The sequence below is a fragment of the Podarcis filfolensis genome (genome assembly GCF_964270895.1).
Source record: "Podarcis filfolensis genome assembly, chromosome: 3".
NCBI classification, from domain to species: domain Eukaryota; kingdom Metazoa; phylum Chordata; class Lepidosauria; order Squamata; family Lacertidae; genus Podarcis; species Podarcis filfolensis.
This window is the reverse complement of record NC_139606.1, coordinates 119,449,912-119,462,891: the sequence shown is the minus strand read 5'-3', so window position 1 is coordinate 119,462,891 and position 12,980 is coordinate 119,449,912. Positions and strand designations below refer to the sequence as shown.

Below are 12,980 nucleotides of genomic sequence, written 5' to 3'. Positions count from 1 at the left end.
CAAGTTGATTCCAAGCCAACGGCCAGGTGGAACAACTCTGTCTTACAGGCCCTGCGGAAAGAAACCAGATCTAACCACTACACCACCCTGCATCTCAGCAGAGGCATACCTGGGCTCTGTTGCGCCTTTGACAAGGAGGTATATGTGCACCTCCAAAGACCGTGGACCAGAAACTCATAAAGTTTTCTTTCCATCGCTCTGCCAGTGTCCTCACGGCCATCATGGCTGGGTCTCCTCCATGTATCTGCCTGCCTGGCTTTCTACCTTCCTTCCTCCACTCACTGCTTTCCCCTTTGCCTCCTCCTGTAGCTCTTCCCCACTCCCTCCATCTTCTTTTCCTCCAAGCCTCACGGGGCACTCCACTCACACTCCTAATAGATCGGGAAGGGGACCCACTGATCGGGAAGGGGACCCTACAGGGCATCTAATAATAATAAAATTTATTTATACCCCACCCTCCCCGGCCAGAGCCGGGCTCAGGGTGGCTAGATGGCTAACGCCAGTAAAATTACAGTAAAAACATAAGGGGGGGGAATAATTTAAAATACAGGTTAAAATGCAATTTAAAATGCAGCCTCATTTTAAAAGTAGCCCATAGATCAAAACCGTAAGGGGAGGGAAGACAGAAGGGTCAGACTGAGTCCAAACCAAAGGCCAGGCGGAAGAGCTCTGTCTTGCAGGCCCTGCGGAAAGATGTCAAGTCCCGCAGGGCCCTAGTCTCTTGGGACAGAGCGCTCCACCAAGTCGGGGCCAGTACTGAAAAGGCCCTGGCCCTAGTTGAGACCAATCTAACCACCTTGTGACTTGGGACCTCCAAAATGTTGTTACAGAGGTACCTCTGGTTACGTACTTAATTCGTTCCGGAGGTCCGTTCTTAACCTGAAACTGTTCTTAACCTGAAGACCACTTTAGCGAATGGGACCTCCTGCTGCCGCCATGCCACTGGAGCACGATTTCTGTTCTCATCCTGAAGCAAAGTTCTTAACCCGAGGTACTATTTCTGGGTTAGCGGAGTCTGTAACCTGAAGCACGTGTAACCTGAAGCGTATGTAACCCAAGGTACCACTGCATTTGTGGACCTTAAGGTCCTCCGTGGGGCATACCAGGAGAGACGGTCCCGTAGGTACGTGGGTCCTAGGCCACAGAGGGCTTTAAAGGTCAAAACCAGCACCTGAGGTTCTTGGCATTCACTGAGGCACCCAGACGAACCTGTGCTCCTCACCTGACCACAAAGGGTGTCCCAGGGAGCTCATGGAGGGACAGGTAGATACCTAGCCACTCTGCACCAGGGTTGAAGAGGCGTGATTTTCAAAGACGCCTGGGCCCTTGATGGGGGCCTAACAAACCCCTAGGTACTTTAGTCTTTAGAAGATGTCTGGAGCAACTGGTGGTTGCTACTTCATGGGCCATGGGTTGGTTGGACGCAGAGGAATGGTGAGAGGAAACAGCTGGTGAACCCCACCAGGGGAGGAGGCTTAGAGCCTTGGGGATTCGTGGTGGGTCAACAATGAGCGGCCAGAGGGAGAAGACTGGAAGAGGAGGTGCTGGAAGCTGGAGAGGCAACAGGGCTTAGTGAGCTGGGAGAGTCTGTGGCAGACAGAAGTCCGGAATCAGAGGCAGAAGATGAAGCAGAAGAGGGAGGCCGAGAAGCAGAGATGAATCAGGCTGGTGACATAGCTGTCAACCGTCCCTTATTTGGCGGGAAAGTCCCTTATCCCAGCACCGTGTCCCACTGCTGTCCCTTATTGATGATGTCCCTTAAATTTCCCGGGTTTCAAAGGAACCAATTCCTCTCCCTCCCTCCCTGCCGGCCAGGGAGAAGGGAGGCTCCAACTGTGTTGCTTGGCTGTGTTGCTCACCCAATAAGGAGTCTGAGAATGACTGGGGGGGCAGAGCTTGCATGCCTTGTGCCGATAAAATCGGCCGTGTTGCCTGGGGACTTGCCTTTGCTCAGCGCTTCCCAGCAGAGAGGTGACGGTGGTTTTCCTTGCTGCATCCCCTTTGCCGGGTTGCTGCGCTGTGGGAACCACTGCTTAAGGCTTCGTTTGGCTGCTGGCTGGGCTTTCTGCCTTTGGCTCGGAGGGGCTCAGAAGCTGAACATACCTGTGCTCTGAAAATCCCTTATTTTGGCTGCTGATCCCTTATTTTCGAGGCTGCTGGTCCCTTGGGGTTCTCCTTCCTGCTGTTGCGACAAGCTCCCCTTCCTGCTTGTCTCCCAGAACCAGAAGAGGTATGAAGAGGGTGGAGGAAAGGTTGGCTACGCACAGGAATAGTCTCCGATTGCTTGGGAAAACCCCAGGGGACTTAGATGGCTGTGCGGCAGTGAAAAGTTAAAAGTAAAAAGTTAATTCTAACTTGCACGGTGTGATTTACTGCCGGCTCACACCTAACAGCATCTATGTTGAGGGCTGATGAGAGCCATAACCCAACGGGTCTGGAGGGCACCAGGTTGGGGAAGCATCCTTTGGAAACGACCACAGGTGGGAGGTAATGTGTTGTGTAGAAGGAATGAAAACCCAGCCCCTATGATTTTACACACACACACCCAAGAAAACTCCAAAAGTCGGTTTTAAAAAATTTATTCTGTCTCCAGACCATGCTGCAGCGAACAGGTTGCAAGTTGATTCTGCAGTCAGCAACCTGGCCACACTCATCCCAGACAGGAGCAAACTCAGCTGTGGACTCTCCCCACCACACGTCACCCCAAAGTCCACATTCCTTAGACAAGGGGACTGTCCTGGCAAGCTGCCAAGGCCTGGGGCAGAATGGAGCCTGCCTGCAAGGACGCAGGGGGCAAAGTCAAAAAGGAGTATTCACTTCCCAGAAAGAGTGGTTTCCCTCCCCCTTTGCACCCTGAGATAGAACCATAGAATTTCAGAGTTTGAAGGGGTTCCAGGGGTCATCTAGTCTGACCCCCTCAATGCAGGAATTCGGCAAATAGCTAAATCGCAAATGGCAAGGGGAGGCTTTTAGTTCTTCAGTCCAGAGGGGCATTTGAGCTTTATCCTTCCTTGCAAAGCTGATGGGGGAAGTTCCCGCTAGGACTTTTCCTGTCCTGCCCCTCTGAGCTTCATCTATCGGCCGAGTGCTTTGTTGCAAACTGTGACATGTGAGCTGCACATCAGACGTCGCCCAATGTGGCTCCAGTCCAAAAACTGGCACCAAGGTAGGCATAATCGAATTGTCTGGGACTTTTCACAGCACCAGTAGTCAATATGAAAGGGGCTCTCAGGTTGCCACTAGTTTGCAGGTGGGAGTCGATTGCGAACCAGCAAATTCAGGGAGGGCACAATTAAAGGGGATTTGGGACTCCTGCGCGGCAAGCCTGCTTCAAAAAAGGAACAGACTTTTTGCAGTAAGGAAAGTGGCGTGGAAAAGCACCGGAACGGGTGAGATGGCCATCGCTTGATGCAAAGTTGTGTCATCTTCCTGCAAACTCTGTGCAAACAAATCGGTCAGAATACTCAATAAACAGGTCATCTGGAAGTGACCCACCTTTACAATGGATCAGTGCCATTAATTTCTATATAAATGCCATTTCTGAACGTTCCGTCACACCCTAGTGTGACCAAGGAACAGAACCCAGAGCAGGTCTATGCAGATGAAGGGGCCGGGGCTAAGCTGATAGAAACAAGGTCGATTATTATTGGTTGCAACTGCCAGGCGGTGTGGGGAGAGGGTTTTCACCACTATCCTAACAGCATCCCTGATTTCACGCCTTTGCTATCTTCCCATGCAAAACTCTGCGGTTCTCGCCATTGGCAAAGCCTCGTTTCACACACAGCCTGTCATAACAACAGGCATTTTGCTAAACTGGGCTAACTAAACACAGCCGTCAGCCCCAAGGATGCTCTCAGCGAAGCCAAAGACAATCTGCACGTTGTTCCCACCACAGGACGTTTTTCGGGGTGACCTCTGGCCTCACTGAATAATAATGGCAGACGTCAATCTGGAAGAAAGTTCAAGCCCCCAGTCCCTACTGATTTGTAAAAACTGGTTCAGCTAAGAAAGAATGCAATGCTAAGTAGGATTCCCAGGTAGACAGATGCTTCTGAGCTGAATTTCTCCTGAATCTGGATGGCGACGCTTTTGCTGGAGCCGCATGGCAGGTGGGGGAGAGTTTGTGGGGGACCCTACTAGATCATCCCCGCCAGGAAAGGTGGGAGGAAGAGGCCAATTGTCCCCAGCAAGCAGACAATGACAAACATCCAGAGGAACATGCGGTCAATCACCATGGCAACGTACTTCCAGTCTTCCTTCACCTGCAAGCATAGGAGAAAACCATGAAGTCACACCTCCTTGAGCAGCAGGTCTCTACAATGCCTGGACATCCCTTTGGGTCCTGAAACAGCACATCTAGCAGATTGTTCAGGAGTTTTCCTACAGGGGTCTCTTTACCTGTATACGTTTCCGAGCACAATTCAAAGTGCTGGTGTTGACCTTTAAAGCCCTAAACGGCCTCGGCCCAGTATACCTGAAGGAGCGTCTCCACCCCCATCGTTCTGCCCGGATGCTGAGGTCCAGCGCCAAGGGCCTTCTGGCGGTTCCCTCATTGCGAGAAGCAAAGCTACAGGGAACCAGGCAGAGGGCCTTCTCGGTAGTGGCACCTGCCCTGTGGAACGCCCTCCCATCAGATGTCAAAGCGATAAATAACTACCTGACATTCAGAAGACATCTTAAGGCAGCCCTGTTCAGGGAAGTTTTTAATCTGTGATTTTTTAGTGTATTTTTGGTTTCTATGGAAGCCGCCCAGAGTGGCTGGGGAAACCCAGCCAGATGGGCGGGGTACAAATAATAAATTATTATTATTATTATTATTATTATACCTGAAGGAGCGTCTCCACCCCCATCGTTCTGCCTGGACACTGAGGTCCAGCTCCGAGGGCCTTCTGGCTGTTCCCTCATTGTGAGAAGCAAAGCTACAGGGAACCAGGCAGAGGGCCTTTTCAGTGGTGGCTCCCTCCCTGGGCTAGGCATCCTGGGCCATAAAAGATAGTGGGCAAGTGTCTTTGATGTAGCCTTTCTGATGTGTTAATCTTAGGGCCAGGAAACAGACTTTCACATGAAGGTCATAAAGATCCCTATCCTCCTTGCCATATATTGCTTGTTTATGACCTCCGGGGTTGCTGGATGCACTCCCTTGTAGTTTTGTTTTATTTACCCCAGAAGTATGCATGCATGCTTAAGTGGGACGCGGGTGGTGCTGTGGGTTAAACCACAGAGCCTAGGACTTGCCAATCGGAAGGTCAGCGGTTCGAATCCCCACGACGGGGTGAGCTCCCGTTGCTCGGTCCCAGCTCCTGCCAACCTAGCAGTTCGAAAGCACATCAAAGTGCAAGTAGATCAATAGGTACCGCTCTGGTGGGAAGGTAAACGGCGTTTCCGTGCGCTGCTCTGGTTCGCCAGAAGCGGCTTAGTCATGCTGGCCACATGACCCAGAAGCTGTACGCCGGCTCCCTCAGCCAATAAAGCGCGATGAGCGCTGCAACCCCAGAGTCAGCCACGACTGGACCTAATGGTCAGGGGTCCCTTTACCTTTTATGCATGCTTAATTAGCTTTTGTAGTGTAACTTTGTCCTCACGTGGGGTTTGTTGAAATGCTCAGAGGAAATCTGATTGGTTCTTATGAACACGGTGTAAAAAGTTCTTTTGTGAATAAAACGACCTGGGCCGGAGGGTGGACAGGAATTCTTATTATACGCACCCTTCCCAGAGTCTTGCTGGTTCAAGCCTCTGTGTGTATTCTTATTAATCAGAGTTCAATCTTTCCTTTACTTTGGGAACGCCTCAGGGCGGACGCTGCCACCGCGAAACCCTGTTTCCTGACGTCTAGAGGGAACTGTTTGCTTGTGTTACGAACCCAATAATAATAATAATAATAATAATAATAATAATAATAATAATTTATTATTTATACCCCGCCCATCTGGCTGAGTCTCCCCAGCCACTCTGGGCGGCTCCCAATCAAGTATTAAAAACAATGAAGAAGAAGAAGAGTTTGGATTTGATATCCCGCCTTTCACTCCCCTTCAGGAGTCTCAAAGCGGCTAACATTCTCCTTTCCCTTCCTCCCCCACAACAAACACTCTGTGAGGTGAGTGGGGCTGAGAGACTTCAGAGAAGTGTGACTGGCCCAAGGTCACCCAGCAGCTGCAGGTGGAGTGGAGACGCGAACCCGGTTCCCCAGATTACGTGACTACCGCTCTTAACCACTACACCACACTGGCTCTCACCACACAATACAACAATAGTGGGCCTGGGGGGGTGGGATCCTGGGTACTAACCCCACAAGGTAGCTTTTCGGTTCTCAGAGTCAACAACTCACCGAGAAATCGGCATCCTCAGCCCGCAGGTGGTTGGCAATGTAGTGCACTCCTTCTAGGGCTTTCAAGATGCTTGGAGACAGCTGCAGCCCCTGCTCGGAGGACGTTGGATTCTCCATTTTGGTGGCCGGGCGCCGGACCAGTTCCACAAAGCCCCTCCCCAGGTGCCGGGCGCAGGTGTACCGGTACTGGAGGCAATGGTGGGGGCAGGTGCCTTGGAGGGGCAGGCAACCGGCCCTCCGCCTCTCCTCGCTGCCACCACCACCGTCGTCGTCTTCGTTCCACTTCTCGTCCACGTCCGTCTCCAGCCAGCAGCGGGACGTGCTCAGATTAGCCGGAGGCGCGTCGTACTGCCCGATCACCTCTTCGCTGGCCACCCTGAGCCCCGCGGTCAGCACCGGGGGCCTCTTCATGAAGAGCCACCTGGGGATGAAGTCTAGGAAGACGGTGCGGACCCACTGGGGCATCTTGTGGGTGCTGGGCGAGCGGTGGTGGACGTTGAGGACGAAGACCGTGATGACGATGGAGAGCGTCACGAAGATCATGGTGAAGAGGAGGTACTCTCCGATCAGAGGGATGACCAGGGAGGTGGATGGGATGATTTCGGTGATCAAGAGGAGGAAGACAGTGAGGGACAGGAGGACGGAGATGCAGAGGGTGATCTTCTCCCCACAGTCGGAGGGCAGGTAGAAGACCAGGACGGTCAAACAAGAGATGAGGAGGCAGGGGATGATGAGGTTGATGGTGTAGAAGAGGGGCAGGCGGCGGATGACGAAGCTGTACGTGATGTCGGGGTAGATCTCCGTGCAGCAGTCATACTTCTTGGTGTTGTAGGTGCCCACGGCATGGATGATGGCCCACTCGCCGCTCTCCCAGTAGTCCTTGAGGTCCACCTGCCGCTCCATGCTCTCCAGGTCAATCTTGGCTTTGTCGTACGTCCATGAGCCGAACTTCATCTTGCAGTTCTGCTGGTCAAAGGGGAAGAAGGTGACGTCGATGCTGCAGGAGCTCTTGTAGATGGCCGGGGGGGTCCACTTCACGCTGCCGTTGGAGAAGAGGTGCGCCTTTGTCATGTGCGTCACAGCAAACTCCCCGTCGGCACTGAAGGAGCAACGGAGAGGAGAGTGTGGGAATGTTGTGGATAGTAGGAGAAATATGTATTTATAAATTTATATTGGAAATTTTATTTACAATTTTATTTACATCATAACATAAATCCACCCTCATTAAACATTAACATAACATACAATAAGCATAACATACAACAATACAAACAACCAAATAAAAGACTTCCTTTATCCTGTATCTGGCCTCCTTATTTACTTCTTAGAAGCTGTTTCCTTTATGAATAATTATTAAGATTTTTCCAATTATAACTTAAATATCCACAAAGTCTCCTGCAGACATTAATCGAAACAAGTCCAGGTATGTATTTTAGGGCACTGTTTTGTGAAGTATTCTCTGCATTTCCCCCATGCTTTTTGAAACTCTTGTCTAGTATGATCTCTAATTGCCTCTGTTAATCTAGCCAATTCAATATACTCTAACAGTTTGCCTTGCCATTCCTGTTCTGTTGGCACAGTTTCTTTTTTCCAGCAATTAGGACCCTTGCCACTCAATAGTAGGAGAAATATATTGATTAAATATTATCCTTCCTCACTCATGCTAGTGAGTCTATAGCAGAGTACATTCTCCAGTATATTGCAAGAAGCTAGTTGGTAGATTCGTTTGAATCTCTTCACTTAAGCAATCCAGTCTGGCTTGTCCAGATTGGGTTTGATCCTGGTAAATTCCCCTTTCATCCCTCTTAAAAAGAATAAAGGCACAACAGTCTTCTTTTTAAAGTAATAAGAAGTTTACTCACATTCAGTTCACAGTAGGTTCCCTGAAGGCAGCCATTAGCTTGTAGTTACAGAAGAGAGTGTGAGTTCATCCCATGTACGGAAGTGAGCCCATGGGCTGCTGGCTGAGGGCCAGCAGACAGCAAAAGCATCAAGATAGAAGAAGGAATGAGAGAGGAAGATGGCTGCATGACCAGCCCTTTTATAGGGTCTGCCAGGGTCACACCCATCTACCTAGTCACATGGGGGGATGATGCTCCAGCTCAGGTGTGACAGGAAGTCCTCCTGGCTGGAGCAACATTCCCCTGCGTGTCCACTCTAGGAAACAGGAAATGTTGTACTTGACTGCTTATGTTACATCCCACAGAGAGAGGGGTTATGGGGGCGGGAAATCTATTATTTCTAACGTATGATTGCAATTGGTTTTATAAACTTAACACAAAATCTAATTTATAAGCTTTTCTAAGCAATTCTACTTCTCCTTAAAATCATGACCCCCCCCCACACACAATCAATTCCCTGCTGCCTTATATACAATACATATTCTGCTCTACATTTCTTTCTTTATTTCATTCTTCCTATCCTTTCTTGGCTTATACTTCAGAGTGGTTGCCGAACAGCTTGGTAGGTTTCTGGATGAAACATTGGCTCTGGACCCATTTCGGTCTGGCTTTTAATAATAATAATAATAATAATAATAATAATAATAATAATTTTTATTTATACCCCGCCCTCCCCAGCCAAGGCCAGGCTCAGGACGGCTTATAAGCAATAATAAAAACAAGTTGAATGATTACAACTTAAAAACAAAATTAAAATACAACATTAAAATATTGAAACATTAAAATATTAAAATGCAGCCTCCTTGCAGGAGGAGAAGGAAAAGAAAAAAAAGAGAGAGGGAGGGAATCAAATTGGCTCCAAGCCAAAGGCCAGGCGGAACAACTCTGTCTTACAGGCCCTGCGGAAAGAAATCAGATCCTTTTGCCCTGGTTATGGGACCAAGACGGCTTTGGTCGCCCTAACAGATTATCTCCGCAGACAACTGGATCGAGGCGGGTCAGGACTGCTGATTCTCTTAGATCTATCAGCAGCCTTCGACATGGTCTATCAGGAACTTTTAGACCATTGCCTCGCTTATGTGGGGATTCAGGGCACAGTCCAACAATGGCTGCGCTCCTTTATCTCAGGTCGGGGACAGAGGGTGGCGCTAGGGAGGGAGTTGTCGCCGTGGCACTCCTTGGTGTGTGGAGTGCCACAGGGCGCAATCCTTTCCCTGATGCTTTTCAATATCTTTATGCACAACCTTGCCCAGATTGTCCGGAGCTTTGGGCTGGGTTGTCATTAATATGCTGGTGATACTCAGCTCTATCTGTTGATGGACGGCTACCCTGACTCGGCCCTGGACACACTGACCAGATACTTGGAAGCTGTGGCTGGATGGCTGCATGGGAACCGGTTGAAATTAAATCCTTCGAAGACAGAGGTCCTCTGGCTGGGTCGGGACAACATGGGGTTGGGGGGCCAACTCCCATCTCTTGCGGGGGCTCAATTAGTGCCAGCGCCTTCTGTCAAGAGCTTGAGTGTAACCTTCAATGCCTCCCTTTCCATGAAGGTGCAGGTTGCCGCCACAGCAAAGGTGGCTTATTATGTTATTATTAGCGACCAAACACCCAGCGATTAACCTCACTTGTTTCTTTGCTAAAGTGATAACTAGCCTAGTAGATACAGAGGATGCTGTTTATTTAGCTGACCTTCACTAGGACATTTGATGTGGTTTTCCTTTGGGTCTTCCGCTGCGGCGGATAGAAGACAGATTGAGAAGTCCCCTTTGGCCTGAAATATTTCCGTAAGTACCACTGGATGGCAGCAGAACACCAGCCAATGGAACGAAACCATTATTGGGACACTGCTTGCGCAAGAAGTCATAATAGCAGGTACTTCTTCCATGTGCACAGACTGAGCATCTCCCCACAAGGCTGCCCTTCGACAGAGCATACTGCATTTCTCGCACATTTTTAAAAAGGGGAGTTGCCACACACACACACACACACACACACACACACACACACACCCTCTACTTCACTTATAGAAGTGAGTGAGTAAACTCTATTATAGAAGACTGTGTCGTGTCTATTTCTTTTAAGGAGGGACTAAAGGGGAATTAGGGACGCGGGTGGTGCTGTGGGTTAAACCACAGAGCCTAGGGCTTGCCGATCAGAAGGTCAGCAGTTCGAATCCCCACGATGGGGTGAGCTCCCGTTGCTCGGTCCCTGCTCCTGCCAACCTAGCAGTTCGAAAGCACATCAAAGTGCAAGTAGATAAATAGGTACCGCTCTGGCGGGAAGGTAAACGGCGTTTCCGTGCACTGCTCTGGTTCACCAGAAGCGGCTTAGTCCTGCTGGCCACATGACCCAGAAGCTGTACGCCGGCTCCTTCGGCCAATAGAGCGAGATGAGTGCCGCAACCCCAGAGTCGGCCACGACTGGACCTAATGGTCAGGGGCCCCTTTACCTTTAAAGGGGAATTACCAAGGAAATTTACTTTAGAGGCTTATACAAGCCTGGCAAACACTATCCGCTCCGCAAGTTTAAAAAGGGGAATGTTACTCTGCTATATTGTAGAACTTGTTAACACAAGTTGGAAAGGATATAATTAAACAATATGTCCTCTCCTGCCTCCCTGAACATTCCCACAGTGTTGGGTCCAGCTTGCAGGCTTCCCTTTATGGCATCTGTGTGGCCAATGGCAGAAGAGGATGCTGGACTAGATCTCGCAGGGCTTTTCTTACGTGCTTGACTGGTGCTGAGCTACTCCTACTGAGGTCTGTCTCAGATTAATCCCCATGCGCGAATGCTTAAGAACATTGGCTCATCTAGTCCAGAATCCTGTTCTCACAGACCAGATGCCTATTATGGGGAAACCCGCAAGCTGGATTCGAACACGGGACCACTTTCCCCCTCCTGTGGTTTCCAGAAACTGGTCTCCAGAAGCGTTTCTCCCTCCAACAGCTATCCATAGCCCTCTCCTCCTCCACGAAATTGGCTCTTCCTCTTTTAAAGCTACCTGGGTTTCTGGCCATCACTAACTCCCTGTGGCAGTGAGTTCCATAGTTTAACGATGGGCTGAATGAACAAGGACTTCCCGCAGCATATTTTTAAGGGGCGTTGTTGAATCAATGAGCTGCTCCCCCTTTCCCCATTGGCTCAAGCACCTACTTGTTATACAGCACAATGTCTGGGATCCAGATCATCTCAGAAGGCGCACGGATGGAAGTGACGTTGTCAAAATCCACCGGGTTCCACTGCAGCTTGTAGTCATTCCATTCCTGGCGGCAAGGAAACGATCCTGGCCTCATTATTCACTTCCGAGATGTGCAAATTCTTCACATTGAAGCACACGTTGATCAACTTCCTCACTTTTTTTTGATACACTTATTTTTTTGGTTTTTCAGATTAAAACTTTGCAGTCACATATCGAACGTACAACACAGAAACAAGATTCCAAAGAATCTCTTGGACTTCCCTCCTCCCCTTTGTGGGTCCTATTGTTAATCATTTCCTCCTGCATCTTTTAGGATAATAGGGTATAAATTTCCCCCATTCCTTATTAAAATTTTGGTCTTCCTGAGTTCTGATTCTTCCAGCCATTTTAGCCATTTCGGCATAAATCCATCACCTCAATCTGCCATTCTTCTCTGATAGGGACTTTATCTTCTTTCCGTTTATTAACTTTCTTAGTTATTAAAAAGTAAGTTAATTAACACTGTTTTAGTGGACTAAGGCTGCAAAGCCTAACTATGTCTACTCAGAAGAATGTCCTGTTGAATTCAGTCTTGCAGCCTTAATGCCAACCTTCATAAGAGGGGCACAGGAGAGGGGGGGATATTAATTTATTTATACCCTGCCCTCCCCAGCCATGGCCGGGCTCAGGGCGGCTAACAAGCAATAATAAAAACAAGCTGAATGAATACAACTTAAAAACAAGATTAAAATACAACATTGAAACATTAAAATGCAGCCTCATCACAGGAGGAGAAAGGAAAAAAGAAAGAGAGGGAGGGAATCAAATTGACTCCAAGCCAAAGGCCAGGCAGAACAATTCTGTCTTACAGGCCCTGCGGAAAGAAATCAGATCCCGCAGGGCCCTGGTCTCATGAGACAGAGCGTTCCACCAGGCCGGAGCCACCACTGAGAAGGCCCTGGCCCTGGTGGAGGCTAATCTGACTTCCTTAGGGCCCAGGACCTCTAGGGTGTTGCTATTTATGCACCTTAAGGTCCTCCGTGGGGCATACCAGGAGAGGCAGTCCCATAGGTATGAGGGTCCTGGGCTGTGAAGGGCTTTAAAGGTCAAAACCAGCACCTTAAATCTGACCCTGTACTCTACCGGGATCCAGTGCAGCTGGAAAAGCACTGGGTGAATATGTTCCCATGGCAGAGACCCCGTGAGGAGCCTCGCTGCAGCATTCTGCACCCGCTGGAGTTTCTGGGACAGCTTCAAGGGCAGCCCCATGTAGAGCGAATTACAGTAGTCAAGCCTGGAGGTGACCATCGCATGGATCACTGTGGCCAGGTCGGGGCAGGAAAGGTAAGGATAACAGCTGCTCAGCTTAAGACCCCCAGGCCAATAGTTTTCCATGGCTGGAAGCTTCAAGGCGTGGGGGTCTAGGAGACCATCTCTACAAGGCTGAAGTTAATCATAGAATTGTTGAACTGTAGAGCTGGCAGGGACAACAAGGGTCATTTAGTCCAGTCTCCTAGAATGCAGGGATCTCTTGCGCAATATGGGAATCGAACCCTGTGATTAAGAGTCTCAT

The 12,980-nt window shown here is 49.5% G+C and overlaps 1 protein-coding gene across 1 annotated transcript in view; it reads right to left on the bottom strand.

Moving 5' to 3' along the window:
* Positions 1 to 4,136: 4,136 nt before the first annotated feature.
* CHRNA2 (cholinergic receptor nicotinic alpha 2 subunit) overlaps positions 4,137 to 12,980 on the bottom strand; it is a gene marked incomplete at its 3' end in the record, with an annotated part of 29,553 nt that continues 20,709 nt past the window's right edge. The window contains exons 5-7 of the mRNA XM_083605275.1: positions 11,383 to 11,492; positions 6,326 to 7,424; positions 4,137 to 4,262 (exon numbers count right to left, since the gene is read on the bottom strand). Coding sequence (XP_083461401.1) covers positions 4,137 to 4,262; positions 6,326 to 7,424; positions 11,383 to 11,492 — 1,335 coding nt within the window. The remainder of the gene's footprint in view (positions 4,263 to 6,325; positions 7,425 to 11,382; positions 11,493 to 12,980) is intronic.